The 13,821-nt window shown below is 42.4% G+C and overlaps 1 protein-coding gene across 1 annotated transcript in view; it reads right to left on the minus strand.

Moving 5' to 3' along the window:
- Positions 1–4,560: 4,560 nt before the first annotated feature.
- The window catches only part of FNDC1 (fibronectin type III domain containing 1), a 61,628-nt gene continuing 52,367 nt past the window's right edge, over positions 4,561–13,821 (minus strand). Inside the window, exons 16-20 of the mRNA XM_084203120.1 lie at positions 12,032–12,111; positions 10,324–10,353; positions 8,495–8,656; positions 7,676–7,798; positions 4,561–6,259 (exon numbers count right to left, since the gene is read on the minus strand). Of these exons, the coding sequence (XP_084059246.1) occupies positions 6,144–6,259; positions 7,676–7,798; positions 8,495–8,656; positions 10,324–10,353; positions 12,032–12,111 (511 nt within the window). The 3' untranslated portion in view covers positions 4,561–6,143. The remainder of the gene's footprint in view (positions 6,260–7,675; positions 7,799–8,494; positions 8,657–10,323; positions 10,354–12,031; positions 12,112–13,821) is intronic.

Genomic DNA, 13,821 nt, shown 5'->3' on the forward strand with positions numbered 1-13,821 from the left:
TCAACTTAGAACCTTCCAAAGCTTCAGACAGGGCAGGCTGCAAGTTTTGTCTTATGAGGGATGGACTTCTTCCTGAAGATTCTCTCTAAGACCTGAGAACGGATTTCACTGCTCCTGAACCAAAACCGTGCCTTCATTAAAAGAATTTTGTCACAATGTGGGTGAAATTATGAATGAACACAGAACAGAATCACAGGATATGCTGAGTTGGAGGGGTTCCATCAGGATCATTGAATCCAGCTCCTGGCCCTGCACAGGACACCCCAAGAGTCACACCCTGTGCCTGAGAGCAGTGTCCAAACGCTTCTTGAACTCTGTCAGGCTGGTGCTGTCACCATTTCCTTGGGGAGCCTGTTCCAGTGCCCAATCACCCTCTGGGTGAAAAAATATTTTCCCTGATATCCAACCTAACCTCCGCTCCTCTGCCCCTCCACTCATCCCCCACAGCATGGACCTGCATAAGTCCTGGCCAAACAGTATTTCCTGCCATCCAGAGGCTTCCAGCAAACCATGAGGGCATTGCCCACAGTTATGGGTGACCTGATCCTCAGGCTCAGTTGAGAGCTTCCACAAGTCACATCTGGAATGCTTGTGCAGGAACTACTTGCAATTAAAACCAAGGTCAGAAATTCTTCATGGGGGTCTAGCAAACCACACCCCTTCCCTGCTTTTGCCCTCAGGGCCTCCCTCACTTCCTCACAAAATAATCTTGCAACTTCCATTTAGGAGCAGAAACACTTCTGATGTAACAAAAAGCTGTGAGACCTGTGACTTTTCAGTCTGGAGAGGAGAAAGCACAGTGGAATCATATCCCTGATCTGATGGAGCTAGGCTCTTCTCAGTGGCATCCAGTCACAGACAAAAATCAATGGGCACAAACGCAAATACAGGATAATCCATTTAAACAAAAGAAAAATACTTTTTATTGTGGGATGGTGGTTAAACACTGATCCAGGCGGCAGAGAAACTGTGGAGTTTACATCATCAGAGATCTTTAAAATGCAAGAGGACATGGTCTTGCTATAGCTAATCAGGCTTTCAGCAGGATTGGACCCTTCCCACCTCAGCCATTCTGTGAATTTATGATTATTTTTGTCCAATAAATAAATCCACTGTGGAAAATGTGTGGAGATTGAACTTTGTTTTTTGTGAAATTTTCGTTCTTGTTTTGTCTGGCTGCATAATGGAGTAGTTGGTATCATTCATAGATTTGTGTTCTCCAGGTTGGAGGAAGCTTTGAAAAGCAGATCCAACACACTTGGACTTCAAAGCAAGGCCAGCATTAAAGTTAGATCAGGTTACTCATGGCCCTGTCCAGGCCAGTCATGAGCACCTTCAGGGCTGGAGTTTTCCCTACCTCCCTGGGCTGCTGTCCCTGTACTTGATATGTTTGATGAAACAGACATTTTCTTAATATTTATTGGATTCCTCACGTAGTAGTCTGTGTCCATTGCCCTTCAGCCTTTCAGTGTGTGTAGGACTCACAAAACTGTGGGTGCACCTTTATGATTCCATCAGGCCATTAGGCCAGCCAAGCCTTCCCTTCCCAAGTCTGAACAAACCCAGTGCTCAGCCTTTCCCTGTATGCCCTGACCATCAGGCTCATCCTCTCATTGATGTCCTCCAGCTGGCCTTGTTCAGGAGGGCAGAAGATACTCCATGTGCAGGCTCTCCTCTGCTGAAGAGAGAAGTACATCCCTGAGCCCACTGGCGGTGTCCTTGCTCACGCAGCTCGGTCTGTGGCTCAGCTTCACTAACACAAAAATGTGCTTCCTTGGCATGGGACACGTGTAGGTTCTCCAGCTCTCCTGCTGGTCAGGCCATGTTTGGGGCTGGGTGACACTGTCACTGGTGACACAGCTGGCCCTCAGGACATAGGGCAACTGATGGTACCTGAGGACCTGGCCCCCAGGCTGTTGCCTTTGACACTTGACTCTCCAGTGTTGACATCAGGATTTGTGCACTCAGGTACAATTCCTGTGTTATTCTCTCTGAGTGCCCCTTCTCACCAGGCTCATGCATTTCACTGACTGTTGTGATGCAGTTGGCAGAGTGATGGGGCAGGGGTCCTGTGGGAGTGCTTCCTGCTTTATGGGACACACAAACACGATGAGAAAGAGAGCAGCAGTACAAGGCATGGCTTTGTTTTCAAATGTTACCAGCTAAGGGCCCTCAGGCAGGCTGGCAGGGGTCTTTGGGTGGGGCTTTAAACATCCATGGATGCCAGTTTTGCCTTAGGAAGCAGAGCTGGGTTACTGCCACATTGACCTCACTCCCTTCTGCATTTTCCTCTTTCTCTTCTGCCAGAGGAATACAGCTCTTCACTTGAATAGCATCTATCTGCATGGTAAGAAAAGAGGACGTGGGTTCTGCAGACAGAAAACTGTATCGTTCCTTGTAGAGAGGAACTGCAAGGATCACTTCACATTGCTCAGAGGGTTGGATTACCTCCCACAAAGGCCTTCTATCATCTTTCCAAGTGACACTCAGTGCTTCCTTCATCACCAAAGAGTTCCTCTGTTCACATGCTGGGTCCACATGCAGGGCTTTGGCTGCCCCTGAGAACCCTTGGCGTTTGTCACATGTTGGCAATTGTTTCTGCTGCCTTTGAGGCAGAAATCCCAATTCTCACAAAAATATGGTACAGTGATCAGAGATTTGCATCTGGAACTGACCAGGGCAGACAATGCTTTGAGCAGCTTGCTTGTCTTTTCCTCCCCACCCCTTCCTCTGTTGTGTTTTTATCCCTTTCTTTTTCAGCTCTGTACAATTCCCCACTAGGCAGGGCCCTGGCATCCCTCCACCCCTGAGAGACTTGGACCGGAGGCGATGCAGGCCCAAGCTGTGTGAATTTTCTCTCTGTGGGGATCCTCCTCCTCCTCCATCCCGTTCCCTCAAGGTCACTTAGGCAAAAAAGCAGGGGTGGTGCAACACCCCTCACAGCCTCCGAAGGGACATGGCATTCTCTGAGCTGGCGCCAAGAGCTCGAAAACCAGATGCAGATGTGATGTTGCCAGTAAGAGGGGCATGGGAGGAGAGCTGAGAGAGGAAAAGATGCATTTCTGTCCCATTAGCAGTACCCAAAGCTGTATGACACTCCCTGATGTGCAGGGCAGCCACAAGGCTGTACAGCTGCTTCAGCTGAGAGGCAATTTACCTCCCAAGGGGGTGTGCTGCTTCTTCTGTGCTGGCGTGGCAGGACCAGCGCATCGTGGGGACAGCAGGGAAGTGGGGAAGGAAAGGAGAGGGCTGCCCATTGTTCAGGACACTGACAGGGCCTTGGAGAGAGGATCTGGATTGGGACACGGCTTTCCTGAGCCACGGCTTTTAGTCACCTCTGTAATCCCACCACCTCTTAGATGAGCAAAGAGCAAGATCAGTATAATCTTTTCAAGAAACTACCTGGTATCACAATATTATGTTTACCCTACACACGGGGCAAAGGATGCAAATGTGTTGATCAGATCACTTTGTACAGCACAGAGGACTTATCCAGACCTCAAAGTGAAGGCAACAGACTGTATACCATCGTACTTCATGTGTTTCCCTGCTGTGCCCTACTGCTGACTCTGCCCTGGCTGGTTTAGCCTCAGAGAAGATTTCTATTTGAGGGGAAGAGTGCACAATGCCCTCCACTCCAACCCCAGCACCGCCCAGTTTCTCCTCAGCTAAGGCTGCAGAAAAAAACACTGTCTCAGATCTTCACCCCTAGTGACATCTCTGAAAGGGACTGTCCCAGCCCAAAGGTACTTCCAGCAGGGAATGAAGGAACCGTGTCTCTTCAGATGAACAAATCAGAATTCACCTGTATTCTCTGAAGGTATAATGCAGCTCTTCTGCAAAGCTGCTCTCTGGACAGTCATCCCAGCCTGTATTGCCACAAGGACCAACATGTGGGACTTTCCACTTCCCTTTGCTGAACTTCAGGAGTTTCCTGACATCTCATTTCTCCAGCCCATAGAAGTCCCTCTTTTGAGCAGCTCTGAGCACATAAAGCACTCTCCAGCCCCAGTTTAGTATGTGTGGCAAGCTTGCTGTTGGTGCACTCCGTTCACACACTCCATCCCACTGTCCAGGTCATTAGACCCTACTGGACCCAGTACTGGCTCCGGTGGGTGGCACTTGCAACCAGCTGTCATTTGGACTTTGTGCTACCTTTTGAGCCTCACAACATAGTTAACTTCACATCCACCTTAAAGACCAACTCTCCAAGCCATATTCCACCAGTCTCGCTACAAGCAGACAGTGGGAGACCATGCCAAGTGTTTTCCTGGAGCCAGTGACATTCTCTTTTCTGCCCTGCGCACAGCAGCAGTCATTTCAACAAAGACCACGATCAGGCTGGTCAGGCATGATTTGCCTTTGTAAGTCCACACTAGCTGCTAACCATCTTCTGAAGAGAACAACACATTCAAGTGCTCCCAGTCCCTTATGAAAAGTTGACACTTAGTTCTGTCCCAAGGAGGACTTTTTGAAAGCTAACAATTTGTCACGTAGATTACTTGACGCAGATGACCAGAAAGGATGAAATAGAAATTGAACCATGTATCATAGGTTTATTAGGGAAAAAAGTTATACTTCAAGACCATATATTTGGCACTGTACTGAAGCAAAAATATGTGAGCAAAAGTAAAATGTTAAAACCCAAATCACCTTGAAAAAGAAAATGCTCTTTTAATCACTTTAATTCCCTTTTTTGCCCCCATACAATTTAAAATAACTACAGGAAAGCAACTCAAGAGGTGTTAGACCTACACTAATCTAAGCTGGAACAAGAGTGAAAGATGGACCGAAGACTGGATCTGTCCCCCAGGTTACTGCTATTCTCCCAGGATGCCAAAACAGGTGAGTTTTACTAACCTGATCAAAGGTTCTTGAGATGTTACCATGAAACATTATTGCAAGCTTCCAAACGCCTTCAGAAAAATAATCATTACACCTTTCATTCCTGTCACTTTCTGCTTTCTGGTCTGCTTGGAAGAGATGTTGGTAGTATTTAAAAAGAAGTGTATCCCAATTTGTCCCTGTGGTCAAATGAGCTTCCAGCTAGTTGACTCCTGTATAGGTGGCTTGGGCTTCTTTTTGGAGAGCAAATAAGTTAAAAGCAGTTTCTAATTTCCGAATTACTCATCCTGTGCCTCTGCACAGTACCATGAAAGATATTGACAAGGAATAAATAACATACAAAATAAGATGAGAATGGATTGAGGGAAAGTTGCACTAAAACTTTTAAATAGTAAAATATAGAAAGCTTAACTGATGCTGATGAACTGCTGTGTATGTGTTTTTACTGGACCATACAGTGCCACTCTAACACAGATAGAGGAGTAGAAACCCATTAAATATCCAGTCCAAAGGCTGCCAATGAAGTGGGACACAGGTCTTGATCAATAATTCAAATGTGACATTAACAGTACTCACAAGAAGAATACAGCTCTTTCCTCAGTTAATATATTGTGCATAGCGATATTTCAAAGAATTAACAGCACCTTTTACATAAAAATTCCAAACATATTTATCTAGTGAACAAGAAGATCTCAGCATCTCTAAGAAGTATTTCTGCAGATGTACAGTACTGTATTTATATAGATATAGATACAGATATATCTCAAAGTGAATTTACACTGTGACCTGGTGATTAGTCCAGCAGTGGATGAACCCACAGGGTAAGTCTTCAGGAGAATATACTGCCTTTGGTGGGGGGCCAGTTACATGGCATGATTGCATAGGGGAGCCCCATCGGGCAGCAAAAGACAGTTTAGCATCCCATTAAGCAAGCACAGCATGCTTAGGTCGTTCCTGTAAGATATAATAAACTTCCAAATTTTCATGGCTAATACAGTTCTAATTTTCACAGGTTGCACACATTGCAACCTTCTCTTTGTGCCTTAAAGACACAGAAGAGGAAGGAAAGAAGGAAACTTATATCCTATCCCTGCTTCCAAGCAGAAATCAAGTAGCACCACAGATTTAGGCTGGTAAAGGGTGTCCATGTTTGTCTTCACAATGGTTTCTTGAGCAGCTGGTCTTCACTGGTTTGCCCCATTTTTTAATTTTTTTTTCTTTTCCAAATCAGTTGCTCACCGTCCTCTGGTAGAATTCATTTGAAAAGCATGGTCTACCTAAGACAGGAAAGCAGGCTGCTACCATTTCCCGGGGATGGGCACACCACACTCATACCAGCCCACGTAGTAGTAGGGTGTTGTGTATCCAATGCGTCCAAAGGATACAGGCTCCTGGCGGTACTGGCGGTAATACCCTGTCGGGAGAAAAACACCCATTTGTATTCCAGGACACAGACACAGCAATTTAACAAAAGCAGCAGATGCAGTGAGAGTCAATCCCACAGCAGAAATTAAAATTTATAAACTGTCTGGCAGGGAGTTGCATCAAAAGGGTATTGGCTAGCCCTGGTATTAGGCCAAGATCTTTCTTGAATGATCTAGCTCCGGTCCTTCATATTTCTTGTAGCTTTGATTGGTTTTACTGCTCAAAATCTCTTTAACTATTGTGTAATGCTATGGTCTGCCAAGGAGCTTCTGCATTTCACTCCAGAAGGTGGGCATATTTCAGCCGTGTTTATGAAGTTTCTAAGTCAGTTCAAATACATGAAGGACTCTGAGGCAAAAAATACCATCAAATCACATTATCTCACAGGGCTTAAGAGACTATCATCAGCAAAAGTCAGCTTTTCACAAAACAAAAAGGTATCATTTCATGCAGTAAATACTGAGTTAAACTTTCCCTTCTCCTTTTAATTCATCTGCAGAAAGAATGTGACTGCTTAAAGCATTAGAAGAGGTGCAGCATTCTTGTCCACATAGCTTGTGCATTGGAACATCTGAAACACCCGTGGTTTGTGCCAGTAATAAAACTTCTGTGTGCTCTCTATCTCTTAGACCTAGTATATACACATCTGGATTAATCATCTGTCTTCTGAGCTAAGAAGTGCAGTACTTCCCGTGATGTATAAATATCAATGACTATTTCAGTTTCTTCCTGGTAACGGCACCATGCAAAGAATATCAACACATAATTTAACATGGAAACCACTAAAGCTAACTGAATAATTTAAACCAACAGACTTACTGAAAAGACTGGCTGACTTCTATGATTGGTTTCATTTTGGGAAGCAACCTGTCTTCTATCTGTTGATGTGAGGTGAGCAATTTGCTCAGAGGAACTCCTTCAAGGTAAGAATTTTCCCTCTGAGACAGGAGTCTACCAGGCCAGAATAAAAGTACTGACCTTAAGTCACTAGACATATTCCTTTATGTTTTACATTGAATAACTAATAGAAATCATTCACAAAGGCTGTATTTGCAAAGATGTAGCTGGTCCCTTTGGGCACATGGAAGAGGTTTTGCATCTCAATTCAATGAAGCAGGTCTTATCAATAAGAGAAAGGTTTCACAGACCTATACAATTATTTTTTATTTTGCTTTTGCATTTTATCGCTGCATAGTATTTGCATCATATGCTCCTTTCTGTCTCTGTCTCTCTCTCTGCACCCACATGTCCTCTGGGACTTGCATAATCTGCTCTCAGCTGGACTCCTCGGAGAGCTGCCAGCAGCTGTGGACAGAGCTCCACTCCCTGCTCTGCTCCTTAGCCCTTAATCCTTCAGATGGGCTAGCAGGCTCCTGGCCAGCATCCCACTCCCCCAGCGCTGTACCTCGGATCGTGGGCAGGGCTTCTATGTACGACTGAGGTCCCGTTCTTCCATCCAGGTGTGAATCCACAAATTGGCAGTGGTCCTCGCCCCTTCCCCAGCTATCCCCAATGCTGTAGAAGGTATCTGAAGAGTGATACAGGCAGATTACTAAACTCAGCAATACTTATGTCTGGGATACTCTTCACCACCAGGAAGGTAGGTGTGGAAGAAAGCAGGAACAATGTTGCAGTGACACACACAGTATTACCAATGAACAAACAGTGACCGCAAAGAGGGAGAACACTACCTTCACAGTATGGAAGCAGATATTATGGGAGAAAAATGGGTTACAGCTCAGTAAGGAGTACTCCCCATTTTGCAAGTCCATGGGCAAGTCTACAGGTGACAGGTAGAGAGAATTTCAACTGGAGTAGTTGAAATATATCATGTGAAAGTAAAAAACTCTCAATATGTCAATACCATTAGTTTGACTTCAATCTCAAATGAAAATTAAAAACTGTGGAGCTCTCTTTCTCAAACAGACAGGGCCCTTTATCTCTTATTATTCAAACACTGTACTGAAACTATACCAAGGCACTACAGTAGTCATTAGCATAGTCTGAAAGATGATTGATATGATCCCATTAGCCCAGCTCAATAATATGGAAAGTTTTTTTTCATTATCTCTCAGGCAATGCACTTGTATAAGAGCTACTGCTAATTCTTCTTGAGAAGGACTCTCACATAGTGGTCACACAATTCTGACACATATGAAATGAAGAAAACCAGAAGATGAAGAGACAATTAATCGTGTAGCAGGAAATTAATCCTGGTGCCTACCTTTCAGGTCATCACTGAGGTAAATTTTGTACCTTAAGGAGTTGCAAAGAACCACTCCTACAAACTTTCGGTACCAAGTTCGTTTCACGTACTGCTTGCCAGTGCAGTCTGAGTAGGTGGGGTCATATTTAAAAGTGAATGGGATCCAGATAGGCTCACCACCTAGGAGAAAAAAATAAATTCCACATTAGGGACAGACTTTAACACTTCAGTCCAAGTTCTGCAGAGTTTAACATCTGATAATATGTTTCAGAAGACATGCTGCAACAGATTAATGTGTGACTTTTTTATATTCAGACATAGCACTTCAAGAAAAAATATTATTAAAAATAAAGTTAGAGACTTTATTAAGTCCCACCTAGGCAGTAGACAAAAATAACTGTTAAAATTATTAAAATATGATTCCATGTACTGAACCACAGCTTTAAGTAAACAGTCTTAATCCTTTCAGTAAGACTTCTTCTCTACCTAGTATTACACAGTTTCTCTTCTTAACACAGCCTGATCATAGGTCTGACAGTGACTTGCCTTTTAAGTTTATAAAACATAACCCTTTTACAGAAGAACAGATGTTAAGAACTCTGTGGTAAGCAATAGCCTGTGAAGTTTCTTCTTGCTATTTTGTTTAAAAGATCATATCAAAAATGTACTGTTTTGTTTTCCCAGATTTCATCAAAACAGGTTAGTTTCCAATAATAGAAAAGTGAGACCTTTCCTGTGGAACTCTCTTCAGAGCATTGCTGCAGATAAGACTGCTTAATTGTATTGCAAAAGAATAAATATTCCTACTGGCTTACCTAAATATTTGCTTTGAACTGCCAAGACAATATAATTTGTTTTGAAATTGCTGTTGTATTAATGTATACAGAATGATACAAAAAGCTTCCAATGTGATAATTGGTATTTTTCTCTCTAGCTACAGCCCGAAGCTCTGTTTTCACTCTGCTATTTCTAGGTGGTTTACAAATGAGATTGGAAGTTTCTTCTGTTAGTCATTCTTCCTCTCACTGGGCACATGGACCAAATCCTGCAAACCCTTGCATGTGAGGAGCAATCACTGATTAGCAATCCTCAGAGACTTCCAAGGACACAAAGAAACCAGATTAGCAAGCACAATAAAACAGAGAAGGAAGGGATATACTGGACTCTGTTTTCATGAAAAGTGTAGCAAAAAATCCAGAACCAACCATTTAAACTCCTTAGGAAAGCTGACAGAGCATAGTAACCACGAGGTCTTTTTTCCTGCATCTCTTCTAAGGGCACGTACTGGCTGGGGTTACACTACCAACCTTCATGTCAGCAAGGTTAGCTCCAGCACCAGGAAATCAGATCTTCTGATTATTGCAAATTTGGAAATACAAAGCAATCTAAACTGCTTTGTGGCTTATTATTCAGGTCAGTAACAAATCCTTGAATTTTTTAGCATTTACAAGGGCATGATGATTTGTACAGATGAGCACCAGAACTAGAGAGAGAGAAAGCTGATCCTGCTACTCAAGCTATGCTTAGGCAACTGAAGGGCACAGATACTGAAGTAGCATAGTTTGCTGCTTTTTAACAAGCAACTAAAGCTGTTGTACCAGGGAAAAAGATGGGCCAAAATCAAGTGCTTCTTTGAACACATCTTTACAAGTTTTCTCTTCAGAAAATAGAATAAGGGATCCTAAGACAAAAAAAAATGTTTTATGAATTAGTCCCATTTGTAACTACCTGTTTCCACTTAAAACTGTACCTAAAACTGCATGTTTAAATGTTTCTAATTCCTATATTAGAACTGTTTTGCACAGGCTTTATGCGCTTTGTGAATAAAACAACAGAGTAAGACTTACCAGGTGGCCTAACAATGAGGAGAGGATTGTCTAGAAGAAAAAAACAAATAGAAAATTTAGTATTTTCTTCCAAACTTTGTTTTATAACATGAAACATAAGGAGTCATTGATTGAACATTTTCAATAAGGCTCTTCATCCTGTGATGGCATTCTTTATTTAATATTCCCATCAGCTCAAGCCTTACACTTGAGAAAAGCACTCTGAATAAGCAATTTCTTTCTCTTATGACATATTCCATCACTGTAACTATACCACATGGCCTTGCATTTAGCAACTGGTTTTTGTACTTGTGCCAGCTGCAGAGCCACCTTTGGCCATGACAAATGAAAGATCAGTGCTGCAAACAAAACTTTAAATTTGGTGTATGTAATGTGTTAAATAAAGCTCACAAGGGAGCTGATTTTGGATGGGAAAACTTGGCATTCAAGCCCATATGCTGGCAGCAGAAAAATGATCTGCAAGATACAGCACAGAATCATGGAATTGTTCAGGTTGGAAAAAGATCAGTGAGTCCACTGCCAGCCCAGCATTGCCAAGTCCTTCACTAAACCATGTCCCTCAGTGCCACATCTACACATTTTTTAAAATACCTTCAGGGATGGCAACTCCACTGCTTCCCTGGGCAGCCTGTGCCAAAGCTTGACAGTCCTTCTATGGATGTGTTCCAGCACCTCAAAGTCTTCCTTGTAGTGAGGGGCCCAAAACTGAGCACAGGACATGAGGTGGGACCTCACCAGTGCCAAGTGCAGGGACAATCACTGTCCTGGTCCTGCTGGCCACACTATTGCTGATACAGGCCAGGATGCCATCGGCCTTCTTGGCCATCTGGGGCAATGTCAAATGTTTCCCTTGGATTAATACTTGAGTCTCCTATTCATTTAATGAGAATCTGGATATGTTATCCAGGACCATTGACTTATCTCACATTTCTGTCTCCCTTCTGTGATGATTTACTTCCACAGTTCTTAGTGGAGCTTCTAAGTGAGCACTACAGTGGGAAGTGAAAGGAGCAAGGGCAGAGACTGTAAACCCTATGCCACTGAAAGGGCAAAATTTGCAAGAAACACTAAGACCTTTCACTCAAGTAAAGACTGAAAAATTTGTTCTTTATCATTCAGTGGAGTCACTGGCCTCTGTCTCAATGGAAATAAAAGAAGAAACAAGCAAAAACTAGCTCATTTAACATACTATTTTTAGAAGGGGGTGTTGCTCTTGAATGTACTATTAACCCTGTGAAAGAGCAGCATTCCTTGTCAAAAAAAAACCAAAAACAAAAACCCAGAGAACTTTGCCTGTCTGATGGAACTATTGCTTTCTGTATTTCTTCCAGAAACAACAGCTTCCAACTGTTTAGCTGTTCACAATTAGGAAACTAATTTACTAAAAGTTTGGTCAATCTATCAAAGACCTTAAACTTCCCATTGTTTCTGTATTGCTGAACATTATTAGCCCTTTGTATTTGAAATTCAACTTCCTGTTCCCCTGGAGCTGACTTTAACATCACTTACATTTTCATAGTGGCATTAGGAGTGCATATTCTTTTCCTAGCTTAACTGAAAGCAAATAATTAAAGTTTAAAAAAACCCAAAAATAGTATGAAAGCAGTAAGTCCAGAATAATTGCTGTTATTGGCATGTTGGTTTCAGTCACTGTCCTGCCACATCTGTTATTATGAGTTTTGAAATGAAAATAAAAAGCAAATCATACCAGATTCTGTGATAAATGAGACTGAAGAGCTAACAGGTCCATAACCAAAGGGGTTCTTTGCTTGGACTTTAAAATAATACCTGAAACAAGAAGAGAGGGGAAATAATAGTGAAACAGATCCCATTGCAATTGCTAAATTACAAATAATACTAAAACAGGGTAAGAATTAAAGCAGAAGAATTCCACTGAGTATCCTTTGCATTAAATGGAGTTGGATACTGAGCCAGAATATGAGCTGGCTGTTACAGACAAATGTCTCCTTTTTGCAATTGCTCCCATGCATATTTTTGGAACACTTATTTATGTATCATCTCCCTTCCAAAAACCACATACAACGACATCCACTTTCTATGAAACAACTAATAGCAAAAGACTAAAAGAAAAAGTTGCAAGGAAATAAAATTCTGATCTCAGGAACAGTTTTAAACCAAATTAACTCCTAGGGAAGCAGTGGTATAAACACCACTGCAAACAGAAACGGCATCAGACTTACATGAGATCAGAAGCTAAGCTTTTGACCTTTCTGTAAAAACTCCAGCAGCATTAAGATCACAATACTTGAGCAAAAGAAGAAAGCATCACATGATGAATTATTGATTCCTCCAAAGTATTTAAATCACATGCTTAACTCAAAGCACATGAATCACCACTAGAACTCCATTCTTTGCTCAACAGAAGCAAATTTATCCTCACCCTTAGAGAAGAATAAAATGTATGAAGAATAAAATGTAGAGAAGAATAAAAATGTAAGTACATTTTTAGTTCATTTCCAAATACAGTGACTTTTAGTTGATGCCTACCCTGACATTTCCCCCCACATGAATGTTTTCTTCTTTTCCTTTTATATTTTTATCAGTCCAACAGAAACCAACTAGAATGGAAGATTACTTAAAAATTTCCAGCACAGCATTTTCAAAATTCCTGAGTTTAGGTTTTCCTTTCTTGCCTGCTTGCTTAATTCCATTCTTGTAAAGAAATTAATAAAAAAAACTTTAAAACTATTGTGCCTCTGTAATATCCACATAGCATTTGGATCTTGATTTAGCTTCTCATCCAAAAGCAGACATGACCAAAAGCTCTACACACATAACAGGGCAAGTAATTACTTGCATGGATGGCTGCCACCAACACTGGATTACCTCACATGACAGTGTCCCACGTGAATGTCAGGCCTGATGTATCACAGCTGGTGAAAGGGAGTCTACTCCATCAAAAACATCAGGCTGCTCTTCCTGGTGAAGCTCTCAGATTTAACCACATTGCAGGGCCTGAAGGTCCCTCCTGAAAGGGACCTCTCTGGCCTAAGCACAGCTCACAGCTCAGCACATTTGAAACCACTCACAGTGACAAACCAGAGGGGACATGGCTGAACCAGCCCTTTGGCAAAATGGATTTATTTTTTCATTAAAAGGAATGTCTTCTGTCAAGTAAGGTGAACTGCTTTGCCTTAAAATCAAACTGATCTTTATGAAAGGTAGGAGATATGTGCACATCCTTCTTCTTTGGCCAAAGGCTGGTAGTCACACAAATGCTGGGTTTTGCCAAGAAGCAAGGTGGTTATCTCCAGGACATGGGCCAGGGCATCTAGTTTATTCCTTTAAAATTCCAGGTACGTTGTCTAGGTGAAATCAATGCAGAAGCCACCAGAATTGAAATATTCTGGACTCCATCCATGGCAACAGCTTTACCTTGTATCTTCATTGGACCTGGAGCACATGCATGGTCAGAACCCCTGTGGGACACGTTCCCACATCTGCATGAGGGACATGTTCCCTGTCCCTGCTGTGTCC

This window comes from Fringilla coelebs, assembly GCF_963513975.1.
Source record: "Fringilla coelebs genome assembly, chromosome: 3".
Classification (NCBI taxonomy): Eukaryota; Metazoa; Chordata; class Aves; order Passeriformes; family Fringillidae; genus Fringilla; species Fringilla coelebs.